At 65.5% G+C, this 12,919-nt stretch overlaps 2 protein-coding genes across 5 annotated transcripts; both read right to left on the bottom strand.

Annotated features, from left to right (window-relative positions):
• Nucleotides 1-4,718: 4,718 nt before the first annotated feature.
• Nucleotides 4,719-6,456, bottom strand: MTFP1 (mitochondrial fission process 1). The gene is made up of 4 exons (XM_042805635.1): nucleotides 6,225-6,456; nucleotides 5,691-5,818; nucleotides 5,373-5,605; nucleotides 4,719-4,936 (listed from the first exon to the last, which is right to left on the bottom strand). The coding sequence occupies exons 1-4, from the start codon at nucleotides 6,337-6,339 to the stop codon at nucleotides 4,861-4,863; spliced, it is 552 nt and encodes a 183-aa protein (XP_042661569.1). The 5' UTR covers nucleotides 6,340-6,456; the 3' UTR covers nucleotides 4,719-4,860.
• SEC14L2 (SEC14 like lipid binding 2) lies at nucleotides 5,706-11,163 on the bottom strand. Of its 4 annotated transcripts, XM_042805632.1 has the most exons (13): nucleotides 11,032-11,163; nucleotides 9,581-9,656; nucleotides 9,428-9,471; nucleotides 9,149-9,208; nucleotides 8,833-9,021; nucleotides 8,427-8,522; nucleotides 8,103-8,163; nucleotides 7,929-8,012; nucleotides 7,609-7,715; nucleotides 7,364-7,503; nucleotides 7,096-7,265; nucleotides 6,946-6,992; nucleotides 5,706-5,818 (listed from the first exon to the last, which is right to left on the bottom strand). In XM_042805632.1, exons 1-13 carry the CDS (start codon nucleotides 11,083-11,085, stop codon nucleotides 5,771-5,773), a joined length of 1,176 nt encoding a protein of 391 aa, XP_042661566.1. In that variant the 5' UTR covers nucleotides 11,086-11,163; the 3' UTR covers nucleotides 5,706-5,770. The 4 variants fall into 4 exon arrangements, with proteins under 4 accessions (XP_042661566.1, XP_042661565.1, XP_042661567.1 ...); XM_042805631.1 differs by lacking the exon at nucleotides 5,706-5,818 and having other exon boundaries at nucleotides 6,588-6,992; nucleotides 11,032-11,161; XM_042805633.1 differs by lacking the exons at nucleotides 5,706-5,818; nucleotides 8,427-8,522 and having other exon boundaries at nucleotides 6,588-6,992.
• Nucleotides 11,164-12,919: the final 1,756 nt, after the last annotated feature.

Below are 12,919 nucleotides of genomic sequence, written 5' to 3'. Positions count from 1 at the left end.
GCACCAAGAGCATTCTGCAGGACCATGACCCTGGCCAAGGCCGGGGACAGACCGGGAGCTGCTCATGGGATGGGAGACCGTTGCCATCAGCCACGTACCCCACCAGTGGCTCTAGTCCCCCCACCCACACCAGGTCCTTACAGACCTGCTGGGACACATGGAGCTCCTGGCAAGTCCCCTTTGCTCCAACCACACGTCCCCAGACTACAGGGTCATTTTAAAAAGTCTCTCCACCAAGAAGAACTGTCCCAGCAGGTCCAGGAGGACACTGACAGCCTCCTCCTATGGGCTTTTGTTCTCAGTAAGCTGGGACCAAGCTGGGACTATGGGTCCAGGATTGTGTGGTGGGACTGGGGCTGGGGCTGCAAGCAGGACCATAATGGGACAAGGGTGGTGCACTGTGCACCAGGACTGTGTGATGGGACCAGGAACATACATGGGACCGTGACTAAGTGGTGGGATCAAAACTGTGGTGGGCTTCTGACCATGTGTAGGACCATGAGGTGGGACCAGGAACATCCATGAGACCAAAACCAAGTGGTGGGACCAGACCATGTGGTGCAAGTGGGACCAGGGTAAACTGGTTGGACCAGGTCTGCATGCAGGACCAAAACTACATGATGGGACTCACACCATGCACGGGATCAGGACTAACTGGTGGATATGGGACTACGCAGTGGGACCTGGGCCTTGCTCAGGACCAGGACCACGTGCAGGACCAGACTGAGTAGTGGGATTGAGACTGTGTGATGGAACAGGGACTGAGCGAAGGGTGCAGATCCTTGTGATGGGGCTGGGATGGTGTGTAGGACCAGCCTGCTGCGTGGGACTGCTGGTTGATTGCAGAGAAAATCAAGCAAATCCCCAAAACCTGGAAGCACCGGCTGGGGCCCATTGGCAGCCAACCCTGGTCTTTAAAGGCCCCCAGGTGTTGGGGTTGAGTGTTGCTGCTCCCTGAGGATGGGGTTGTACTGGTGGTTGCTGGTGTGTGAGGCTGTGCTGGGGCTGGTGATGGCAGGTGAGCAAGGCTGGGACCCCTGGCTGCTCTCTTCAGTCCCCGCACTGGTTGTACTGGGGGAGGTGGGGGGTGGCATCCATGTCAGGAGGGTCGTAGGTGCCCTTTGGTTTTGCCCAGTGCTGGTTCCTGATGCCCTCCTGGACCTGCTGGGACAGTTCTTCTTGGTGGAGAGACTTTTTAAAATGACCCTGTAGTCTGGGGATGTGTGGTTGGAGCAAAGGGGACTTGCCAGAAGCTCCGTGTGTCCCAGCAGGTCTGTAAGGACCTGGTTTTGGGGGGGGGACTAGAGCCACTGGTGGGGTACGTGGCTGATGGCAACGGTCTCCCATCCCATGAGCAGCTCCCGGTCTGTCCCCGGCCTTGGCCAGGGTCATGGTCCTGCAGAATGCTCTTGGCGCAGTTGTCAGCTCCCAGGCGTGTGTGGTGCTGGGGTGGCTGAGGACACCCAACCTTGCATTTTGGGAGGCTTGTGGAGAGCCCTGTGGAGCACCCCCTCCTCCAGCACCCACCACCACAGCGATTCCAGTGGTCCCATCCCGGGGCTGGGCCACCAAGGCCAGGGATGGTCCTGGCTGGGGGAGCTGGGGAGGGAGGAGCACCCCGATGTGCCCAAACCCATCTGAGTGCCTGGGTGCTCTCCCCTCCTTGGTGCTGCTGCCACCTGCCCTCCACGAGTCCCAGGGACATCTGAGGACCTGGCTGTCCCCACTGTGCCCGGGACGTGCGGCTCCAGCTGCTGCACGCTCAGCCTCACTGGCTAAACCCTGCCCTTGCTGCAGAGACCACCGTCGCTCCGGCTGCTTCAGAGTCCTCGGGTCACACGGTGGTGGCTCCAGTGATGTCCTCAGCCACGGGGACAAGGTCTGTGGCCCCAGTACTCGCTGCTGCCGCCGTTCCAGGTGGGGCTCATGTTCACCCCAGCTCAGAGGAGCCCATCGTGAACTTCACCTTGAGGCTCCTGGATGGTGAGTGCTCTCTGTCTTGTGTTGAGTGCCAACTTTGGGGGGATGAAACCACAGGATGGGTCCATTCAAGACCAGCAGCACCCAGTGCTTTCTGCTGGCTGGCCTCAGCAATAGGGCCCACCAGGAGAAGGGGGCCATCCCCACAGGACCTCTCCTCCCAGTCGTGCATAGGGCTTTTAATGGTGGTGCTCGGAGATGTTCCCAATCCTGTGCTTGATATCACGATTGGATTTTGGGGGTCAGCTGCCTCTTGGCATTCTGATGGGTGATGTGGTCCCTCCCAGAGCTCTGTGGGGAAGACCAGGAAGGTGCTGTAGCTCCAGAGAGCAAGCAAGGAAGACAAACCAGGGTGACAGAGCCAGGACAGCTCTTGGCTTCTGGGAACAGGGGGTGGGCTCTGAAATTGGGGAGCTGAGGGCAGGCACCTGCCTCACAGGGGTTGAGGCAGACACCTATGGGTGGTGGTCTGGGATGTGTCTGATGTCCTTATCTGTGGTGGGACTGGCTTGGGGATGTCACACTGAACCCACCCTCCCTTCTCCTTCAGGAGACTCCGGTGCCATGAAGAAGCCGCTGGTGCTGAGCCCCGGCTCCACCATCCACCTGGAGGCCAGGGTCAACTTCAGTCCTGGCATCTCCCTGAAGATCTACGTGGACCAGTGCTCTGGGACCAGCTCGGAGCAGCTGGGACACTCCAGGAGGATCTTCATGGTGGTGAACAGCCACGGGTCAGTGCGTGTGGGGTGGGAGGTGGGGATTGCTGGCCAGGCACCCTGAAGTCCATCAAGACCTCCTGATGGGGAGGGATGTCCATGGCCTGGAGACAGCCTGGGAATGTCCCTTTGTTGCTCTCCTGCCTCAGGTGTCTGCACGGGCAGAAGCTGGGGAGCGTGTTTGTCCAGCACCAGAGAGGGGTGTCTGCCCTCCAGCTCACCATTCCGGTCCCCGTGCTGGAGGATGAGCCCGAGGAGGAGGTGAGCTTGGGGTGATGTCCTTGCTGGTGGGATGGAGGCCCTGTGGGAGATGACCCAGGGATCCCAAAGCACCATCCCTCCTGGGGCATCCTGTTCCCTGCTGGGGTGGTCTCAACCCCACAGGGTTGGGTGGGAGGAGAGCAGGATCCCCGAGGAAGGACGTGGTGGTGGTGGTATGTCCTGTCTGGTACTGGTGTCTCAGCAGGTCTATGTGCACTGCCTGTTGACGGCGTGGGGACACGGTGCCAGGTCCTGCTTCTACAGCCAAGCGTCGGCCAGGTAAGCTCGGCACAAGCTCCCTGCCCGTGCCCCAGGACATGAGCACCCATGGGTGCTTTGGGAGCAGAAGCCGCTTGTCAATGGGACCCATCTAGGGGGCCAAGCCACTCCACTGTGATCTGGATGTCACACTTCTCCTCCAAGTGGCATCCCTAGAGGTCCTGGCTCCCTCCAGATGCAGACGAATTGGAGAAGTCCTTGGTGTCACCTGGGGGACATCCCTGGGGTAGCCAAGAACAGAAAGCCAAGGTCCAGGCCAACACCTGGAGGCACCCGCTGGCATGGCACTATGTGGGTCTTCTGGTGGAGGCTGGGGACCCCTAGACCACCCCCTCCCAACTCTGTTCTCTCCTCCCAGCTGGCACAATGCAGAGGACCCTTCCCAGAGTGATCTGTGCCACTGCTGTGACACTGGCTGTCCATCTGGAGAGCTGCCAGGTACCGGGGCTGGATGTGGTGGCCCCACATGATTTTGGGGTCTTTGGGAGGAAGGGGGGGGTCCCAGGGCTGGGCCAGGCTCTATTTGCCATGTCCTCCTCCAGGGTTCCCAGAAGGGACGCTCCACTGGGAGACAGTTGGACCACTGCTGGTGAAAAAGGAGAAGGTGCCATGGTATGAAGGTGAGCGGACACCCCCAACCCTCTCCCCATGGCCCCAAACCCACCACCCCCGGTGCCGAAGCAACATCTGAACCCTCTCTTTTGTTTTTTTCGTTTTGTTTTTTGGCTTGTTTTGGGGTTTGGTTTTTTTGTTTTTGGTTTTTTTTTTGTTTTTTTTTTTTTTGCTGTCCCCAGCGCCGTGCCGCACGGTGAAGAGGTTCCTGCTGGCCGGGCTGGCGCTGGTGGGCAGTGCCCTGGTGATGGTCGCCCTGGCGGGGGGCCTGCTGGGGCTGGCCTTGGCCACCCACCGCATGGGCAGGCGCCGGCGGGGCCGGCGGTGGCAGCGGCAGCACTGTCCCTTCCATGCCGAGCTGCAGAGCGTGGTGGGGGCCCTGGTCCCCAGGGAGCCCGAGGAAGGGGGCGAGGTGGGCCCGGAATACCGCAGCCTGCCGTAGGGCTCTGCATGAGCCACTGACCCCCTTCCTCCCCAATAAAAGGTGATTTTTCTTTTCTTTAAAACTTCTGGTGGTACCAATGGGACGCCACCACACCTGGAAGCCACATCTCCTGGGACCAGCCTGTGGTGCTGGAGCTGGGGGCATCTGGGTCCCTGGAGGTACCAACGAAGATCTTGGCTACGGTGGTAGCTCCTTGGGGACAGGCCCCAGGCTGTCCCCTGAGGCTGCTGGTGGCTCTGGAGGGGAGGGGTTCCAGCTAGGACCTGGGGGTACTGGTGGGGTGATCCTGCATGCCCAGAGCAGCCACGGAGATCCCCAGGGGTCAGGACCCAGACAGGCCCCTGTGTGTCCCAGGAGGGAATGTGGCCACGGGTCCCCGCCGGCACTGGCCCAGCCCCGGTACCCAAGCATCACCCAGCGCGGGGTCAGGCTTGAAATGGTTTATTAGGACCAGCCGTGGGGCAGGGCGGCCACTCCAGGGCCACCACCGGTGCGAGGGTTCACAGTAGAAGGGTCATAGCACCCCAAAATCAGCAGCGTGCCTCAGTTTCCCCAGACCAGGGGTCCTCAGTGTGGGGCTGGGGGCTCTCCCGGTGCCCCATAGAGCTTGCGGAGACTGGAGTCCATCAGGAAATCCACGGTCCTGGGGCAAGAGAGGGGGTCAGTGGGGTTGGGGGGGGGGGGGGGTGTTCTCTGGTGTATACAGTTAATTGGCCACAATGGGGGGATGGTGCTGGCTGGAGTGGTCCCTAATGTCACTGAGGCCCCAGCCCTACCAAAACCAGGCTTAGTGCAGCCTCGCTTTGTTAATCCCTGGCTCCTGCTAATCTCCATCCCTGCAGGGCCGTGTCCTGGCTGGATCTTGGCAAAACCCATTTGGGATGGGATAATGGCATACACCTCGCCCCCCTGGTCACCCCCTGCTCCCCGAAGCTCGTACTGGGACCAGTTCCCCTGGGGGGAGAAGCACTCCAGGCGTCCCGCTTGGGATGCCCTGGGAGATGCTGGGGTGGGGTGGTGGTACCCAGTGGTCCCCGAGGGGGTGTCCCCATGCTCCCGTTCCCCCCCCCCCCCGTTACCTGTCGATGGGGGTGATGATGAGGGGGATGGCAGCCAGCCCCAGGGCGGTGGTGGTCCAGCGGCGCAGGGGCAGCGGCCAGCGGGTGAGGGTGCCCAGCAGGGCCAGCGAGGCGGCGCAGAGCCGGTTGATGGTGATGCCGGGGATGGCCACCGAGGCCAGGCTCTGCCAGATGAAGGTGTCCACCACGGCCACCCCCACCCGCGTGGCCTGGGCTGGGTCTTGTGCGTGGGCCTGGGGGGGGGGGGGGGGGGGTGTCAATGGAGGCGAAGCAGCTTTGGGGGAGGGGGGGGGGGGCGGGGAAGGGGGTGACACTCACGGTGGCAGCTCTCCGGCCCTTGTCGAAGGCGTCGGCGGTCACATAGGCCGTGGCCACGCCGTAGCTGGCCCACACCACCGTCACGGGCACCAGTGGGCGGAAGGACTCGCCCACCTCGTTAGCATAACCTGGGGGGGCGGGGGGAGGCGGGTCAGTGGGGCCGGGGACCGGCTGTGTCCCCGCCCCCCCTCGCCCCGGGGTGTCCCCACGTCCCCGGGAGCGGGACGCACCGGTGGCCGGGACAGATCCAGCACGGGGTGGGGGGGGGGGTGGTTCGGAGCAGCCAGGTCACCTTGGAGCCCCGCCGGTACCGGTGTGGGTGACCGGTACCTGCTGCCGGGACCGCTGACAGTGACCGGTACCCGGTGTCAGCGCACGGTGACCGTGACCGGGGCCGGTACCCGCTGTCAGTACCCCGTGCCGGTACGCAGGGTCGGTGCCCGGTGTGCAGTACCGGTGCGCGCTGCGGGTACCCGGTACAGCGCCCGAGGACGAGCCCCGGTGCCCGTGCCCCCGCCGGTGCCCGGTGCTCACCCAGGTATCGGACCCACGTGTCCCGGTAAAGGTCGGGCTCCGCCGCCCCCATGGCGCGAAAATCTCCCGGCCCCCCCCCCATGTGCGTCACCAAGCCCCGCCCCTCCGCACGCATTGGGACGGGGGCGTGGCCGTGTGGGGGCGTGGCCTCCGCCGAGCTGCGAGCCGGCGGGGGGCGTGGCCTGGCTTGGGCACGTAACGCGGGACCCGGCGGTCACGTGGTTGGGGGGTGGGGGGGGGGGGGCTGTGTCCCTGCGCGGGCGGGGTCGGTGCCGGGGCCGAGGGGGCGGCAAGGAGCAGTTATGGGGCGGGGGGGGGGAGCACACACACACGCACATACACAAAAACCAGAGGAGACCCAGCTCAGTCCATCCCTTTACTCCCCCCCCACCCCACGCAGCGGCGGGTGGGCACGGGACCCCCTCCATAAGGCACAGAGAACGGGGGGGGGGGGGGTCCTCTCAGCCCCCCCCCGCTCCATCCCGGGAGCTCGGGGGGGGCTCGGCTCCTCCCGTTCATCCCTCCAGCCGCCACGCTGAGGAGGGGCACGGAGCAGCCCCCTGCCTGGCCGTGGGACCTCGGGGTCCCCCCGTGGGTGGTGGTGGTGTGGGGGGGGCGAGACGTGGGGGGGCTGTCGCTAGGGGCTCAGCCTGTCCCCCAGGGTCTGGATCTGCTGGGCGGAGGCGGCGTCGGGCAGCAGCACCTCCACGCTGTAGCTCACCTTCTTGGCGTGGAGGTAGCTGTAGGTGTTGTCGAAGCGCAGGACGTCTGGTGGAAGGAAGGAGGTGTCAGGGACGCGGGGAGCACCCATGGGGGGGTGCCCCCCCCCCCCCCCCCCCCAGCACCCCAGGGGAAAGGGGGACACGCTCACAGATGCCAGGCGTGGAGCAGGTGAGAGAGCCGTCCTCAGGCACCATGTGGGAGTTGTAGCGTTGGTTGGGGTACACCTCGGTCATCTCGCCCGCCCGCTGCCGCTCCCCGATCTTGGTCTTCAGGTACACCCCGAAACCCACGTCAGCTCCCTCCGACCTGAACTGCCACCTGTGCCAGCAAGAGCCGTTTCGGGGGGGGTCCCGCAGCACCCACCGTTGTGGCGTTCTCCCCCCCTCTCCCCGTGGCGGGGGGAGCCCCCTCCTCACCTGAGGACGCAGCCGGGGAACAGGATCTCATACTCGACCTGGTGGGACGAGCCGCGGTTGACCACCACCGTGTGCTCGTACTGCTGTGCCAGCTGGTCCCGCACGTAGTAGTGCTGGGGCACGTCCCCCCCGTAGTTGATCTGGAAGGGGATGGAGATGGGTGCAGGTATGGAGCGGGGGGAGGATCACCAGTGCACACACACACACACCCCCCCCAAGGAACCACGGCAGGGGGCTTCTCCTACCTTGCTCGGGCACTTGGGGTCCCCGTCGGGGTCTGTCAGGGTGCCCCCGTACTCCACTGGAATCTGCTCGGGGTCAATGTAGTTCTGCAGAACCTCCTTCCAGTTGGCTGGGGGGGGGGGGGGGGGGTGGAGGACAGCGGCGTTTCTGGGGGCTGTGACCCATGTGGGGACCCCCAGCCCGGCCGGGGACACCCCCCAGGGTTGGGGTTTCACCCCTGGGTGGGATAAAAGCAGAGGGGGCACCCCGTTTTTGGCTTCCACTGCCCCCTTTGTCGTCCGCCCCCGGCCAGGAACACCCCAGGGAGGGGGTCAGCACTCACATCCCAGGACCACAACTTTCTTGCGGGTGTCCTCGCTCAGGAAGTGCTTGACGAGGTTGTAGGCCACGGGGAAGATCTTGGGGGCTGGGGGGGGAGGGGGGGGGCAGATGGGGAACGTTAGGCTGGGGATCAGCACCCAGCTGTGGGGTGGTGGGACCCCGGGGCCGAACTCACCTTTCACAATAAACAGGCGCTTGAGAGACTCGGGGTAATTCTCCTCGAACATGGACAGGAGCTGCAACGCGGGGGGAGCTTCAGGTCATCCTCCTGTCCCACGTACCCACCAGGGCACGGGGGGAGCGCGGCGAGGTGGGGGCTGGGACCCCCACCCCAAAACGCTGCGGGGGGGCAGGGCACCAGCAAGGACCTCCTCTTGCATCATCCCTCGGGGCCGTGCGGGAGCCCGGATCCCTGTGTCACCCCATCTCCACCGCAGCCCCGGGGGGTGGCCGTGGTCCCTGGCTGGGGAAGGGGGGGGTCGGGTGGGGAGCCCCTCACCTCCCCGTATATCTCCACGGCTGGCTTCCAGAGATGCTTCAAGCCCAGGCCCTCGCAGTCGTAGACCATCAGCACCATCTCGATCTTCTTGCCCAGCTGGGACAGGAGGATGAAGGCGGGGGGGGGGGGCTCAGGGAATGCCCAGCCCCTGCAGGGACCCACGGGAGGGGGGGGGTCTCCCAGCCAGTCCCGGGGACGGGGTAATCCCCAATGGGCTGGTCCCCCCCACCCGCAGCCTCCTCTCAAGTGTTGGCGCGGGCTGGCGTGGGTGCTGGCGCGGGGACGTGGGTCTGGGGGACAGCAGGGACACGGGCTGGTGGGGATGGACAGGACGCGGACTTATGGGGCTGGCTGGGGGGGGGGGACACGGGTTGGTGGGGCTGGCAGGGTGCGGGCAGGCACCCACCTTCTGGCTCTGCTGCTCGCACTGGTGCCGCAGCAGCTCGCAGTCGCGGAACTTGTTCTTGAGCAGGTCCTGCTTGGAGGCGGAGAAGAGCAGCCCCTTGGCGTCCAGCGGCCCGATGATCTCGTACCAGATGGGGCTGCCTTCCCGGTCGTAGCCGCACATCCCCCCCGACATGTACTTCTTGATCACCTGCAGGAACACGGGGGGGGGGGGGCTCAGGGGGGCTGCACACACCCCCCCACCCCCCCACCACCACCCCGGGAAGGGGGGACAGTCCCCTCCAGGGACAGGCACCCCGGGGGCTGAGGACACCCACCTCAGGGGCCTCCCAGGCGATGATGTTGTCGGCATCCATGTGCTTGCGGACCTCGACGTGCTGCAAGGGGGGGTGGGGGGCAGAGGAAGACGGGGTGAGGGGATTTGGGGACACCCCCCCCATCCCATGGGATGGGGTGCACCCCCTGGGCAGGTCACCCTTGTTGGGAGAGAAGGGCTGGGCTAATGGCCCGTGGCACGCTCTCCCATCCCGGGTGACAACTGGGAGCCTGACGGCAGTACGGTGGGGTCCCCCCCCAAAAGCGGGGTGCCCTCTCACCTTGCGGAGCATCGCCTCCGACTTGGGCAGGTCGAAGCAGCGCGCTGCAAGAGAGCAGAGAGCTCAGCCCCACCGCCAGCGTCCCCGGCTCCACAGACCCTCCCCCCGGGGTCTTCCAGCCCCCCTGCGTGTGTCCCCCACCCTGGGGGTTACCTCGGAGCCATTTCAGGAGGAAATAGTCGTCCTGGGAGGGCAGGGAGGGCAGCACATCCTGCAGGTTCTCCCGAAACTGTGGGAAGAAGAGGGACTGTTGGTGGAGGGGTCCCTGCTCCCACCCCAAAAGCCCCAAGGCTGGAGGTTTGTCCCTCCTCTGTCGCCCACCCCACCCCACCCCCCCCCCAAAAAAAAAAGTCCCAGCCAGGACTGGGACTGTCCCAAGAGAGGAGGGACACCCCGTGCCCCATCCCTGCCACCATGTGCAGCTGTGATGAGCAGCCAGCCTCCGGTCCCCTCCCCGGCAGGGGACCGTCCCCAGGCCGGCCACCAAGCACCGGGGGTCCCCAAGCCGGTCCCCTTGCGTGAGGGTGTGAGTGGGGGCTGCCACCCCCCGGCTCCCCCCAAGGAGGTTCCCGCAGGGATCGGGCACACCAGGCCCCTCCTCTGCCATCACCAGTGGGATCCTTTGGGATGGAGATGGTCACCACGTGTCCCCCTGCTCCAGTGACACCCCAGCGAGTCACAGCCCCCCTGGCCAGCCCGGAGCAGGAATCAGGGTGCAGAACAAGGTTTGGGGGAGCCAGGGCACCCTCGGCCCGCAGCCCCGCTCACCCCAGCCAGGCTACAGCCCAAATCTCCGTACCAGTCGGGGACCTCCCCTTAATGAGGCTGATTAGATTATCTCCCGCTGAATTTAGGTGTAATTAACCCGGGGGATTAGCTTCTTCACCCTGAGAAAAACAAGGTGCTGGCGGACGGGTTTTGCAGCTCGCCTTTCGCACGCACTGGTCGCTGCCTTGGCACCGGGAGGGTTTCGGCTCTGTGCCCCGTGCCTGCTCCCACCCCCCGGCCTCCAGAGCCCGCCGGGGTCATCGCCCGCGGCTGGAGTTGGGTTGGGTTGGAAAGGCAGCGATAAGATAAAGTCCCCGGCGCTGCCCTCTTGGTGAGGTGGAATAAACCCAGATAAAGCCCGGGTGTCCCGGCGAGGTGCCGGTGAAGGTGTCAGAGGTGGCCTTGGGTGGCAGAGCCGCCACGGTGGGTGACCGCCACCGGTTTGGCCGGGCATCCTCGGCCCCCGGAGCCCCACGGCGGGGTGGGAGGTTTCCCGAGCGTCGGTGGGACGAGCGGGAAGGATGGGAGAGGGATCGGGGGGATGCCCGGTTTTGGGGAGTCACCGGCGGGATGGTCCAGCAAGACCCACCCAGGCCTGTCCTTCCCCGGTGGCGGGGGGGGAAGCTCAGCCCGTGGGTTTGGGCTCCGAGGAGGTGAGCCTGGGTGGGGGGGGGGGGTGCAGAGGGAGCACCCCAGAGCGGGGCCGGCAGCGGGGGGGAGGGGTGATGCCCGTGGCCGCGGAAGGCAGCGGATGCAGGAGCGCATCGGGGCGGCCCCGGGAGCCCGGCCCCGCTGCCCCCCGCTCCCCCCCGCCCCGGGTGCCGGTCCCGGCTCACCTGGGCCAGCGCCTCCGCCTGCCGCGGGCTGAGGTCCCCGACGCGGCCGCTCATGGTGCCCCGGCCCCGGCCCGGGGGATGCGCCGCCTCTGACGGGCGCCCGGGGCGGCGGCAGGTTGCGGAGGCTCCGGAGCGCCGCCCCCGGCCCGCCCCGGAGCCCGGCCCGCCCCGGCGGCCTTGGACCCTGCCCGCCGCCCCCTGCCCGCCCGGTCAGCGCCCGCCGCCGCCCCGAGAGAGCCCGGGGCGGGGGGGGAGCTGGGGGCTACGGGGGTATGGGGGCCGCAGGGGGTAGGGGGGCATGGGGGGACTTGGGGGGTACGGGGGAATATGGGGGGCTAGAGAGGGTATGGGGCAATGGGGGGAAATAGGGGCTATGGGGGAGTATGAGGGGTATGGGGGCTATAGGGAATATGGGGGGGTATGGGGGGACTTGGGGGGTACGGGGGAATATGGGGGCTAGAGAGGGTATGGGGCAATGGGGGGAAATAGGGGCTATGGGGGAGTATGAGGGGTATGGGGGCTATAGGGAATATGGGGGGGTATGGGGGGACTTGGGGGGTACGGGGGAATATGGGGGCTAGAGAGGGTATGGGGCAATGGGAGGAAATAGGGGCTATGGGGGAGTATGAGGGGTATGGGGGCTATAGGGAATATGGGGGGGTATGGGGGGACTTGGGGGGTACGGGGGAATATGGGGGCTAGAGAGGGTATGGGGCAATGGGGGGAAATAGGGGCTATGGGGGAGTATGAGGGATATGGGGGCTATAGGGAATATGGGGGCATGGGGGGGTATGGGGGCTATAGGGAATATGGGGGCATGGGGGGGGTATGGGGGCTATAGGGAATATGGGGGGGTATGGGGGGACTTGGGGGGTACGGGGGAATATGGGGGCTAGAGAGGGTATGGGGCAATGGGGGGAAATAGGGGCTATGGGGGAGTATGAGGGGTATGGGGGCTATAGGGAATATGGGGGCATGGGGGGGGTATGGGGGCTATAGGGAATATGGGGGCATGGGGGGGGTATGGGGGCTATAGGGAATATGGGGGCATGGGGGGGTATGGGGCTACAGGAGATATGGGGAGTATGAGGGATTATGGGGGCTACAGGGGGTATGGGGTCATGGGGGGCATGGAGGGGTATGGGGTTATAGGGAGTATGGGTGCATGGGGGGAAATGGGGACTATGGGGAGTATGAGGGGGTATGGGGGCTATAGGGGGTATGGGGGCTACGGGGGTATGGGGGCAGGGGGGAAATGGGGCTCTGAGGGAGTATAGGGAGTATGAGGGGATATGGGGGAGTATAGGGGATATGGGGGGACTTGGGGGAGTATGGAAGACATGGAGGGGCATGGGAGGTGGGGGGTATGGGGGGTATGGAGGGTATGGGGGACACAGCAGGGTATGGGGCTGTGGGGGGTATGGGAGGACATGGGGAGGGTCAGGGGCAGGGCTGGGAACTGATGATATGGGGGCAGGTGGGAGGGAGAGGGGACAGTGACAGGGATGGGAGGTGGGGACAGGGACAGATGTGGGAATTGGGATGGAAAGTGAGGCAGGGGCAGGGAACAGAGATGGGGACGGGGTGGCGGCTCGGGTACAGGGTCTGGGGGACAGGGGTAAGGGACTGGGGCAGGGTCAGGGGGGCAGGGAGAGGGGACAGGGCAGAGACATCGGGGACACCGGCCTCACCCTCCCACTGCCAGTTCACATACAGTGGCCCTCGCTCCCCAGGGAGAGGGGACATCCCTGAGGGGGACCCCAGCCAGGGACGGGGTCCTGGCCAGGAGAAGGGGTCCCTGCAGGGATCCCACAGCCCCAGCCCTGACACCCAAAGACCTGCTCTGGTCAGGGTCCTGAGCAGGGGGAGGTTCCCCTGTCCCCAGTGT

This window comes from Tyto alba, unplaced genomic scaffold (assembly GCF_018691265.1).
Source record: "Tyto alba isolate M040663 unplaced genomic scaffold, T.alba_DEE_v4.0 Super-Scaffold_44, whole genome shotgun sequence".
NCBI lineage: Eukaryota > Metazoa > Chordata > Aves > Strigiformes > Tytonidae > Tyto > Tyto alba.
This window is presented reverse-complemented; position numbering and strand designations above follow the sequence as displayed.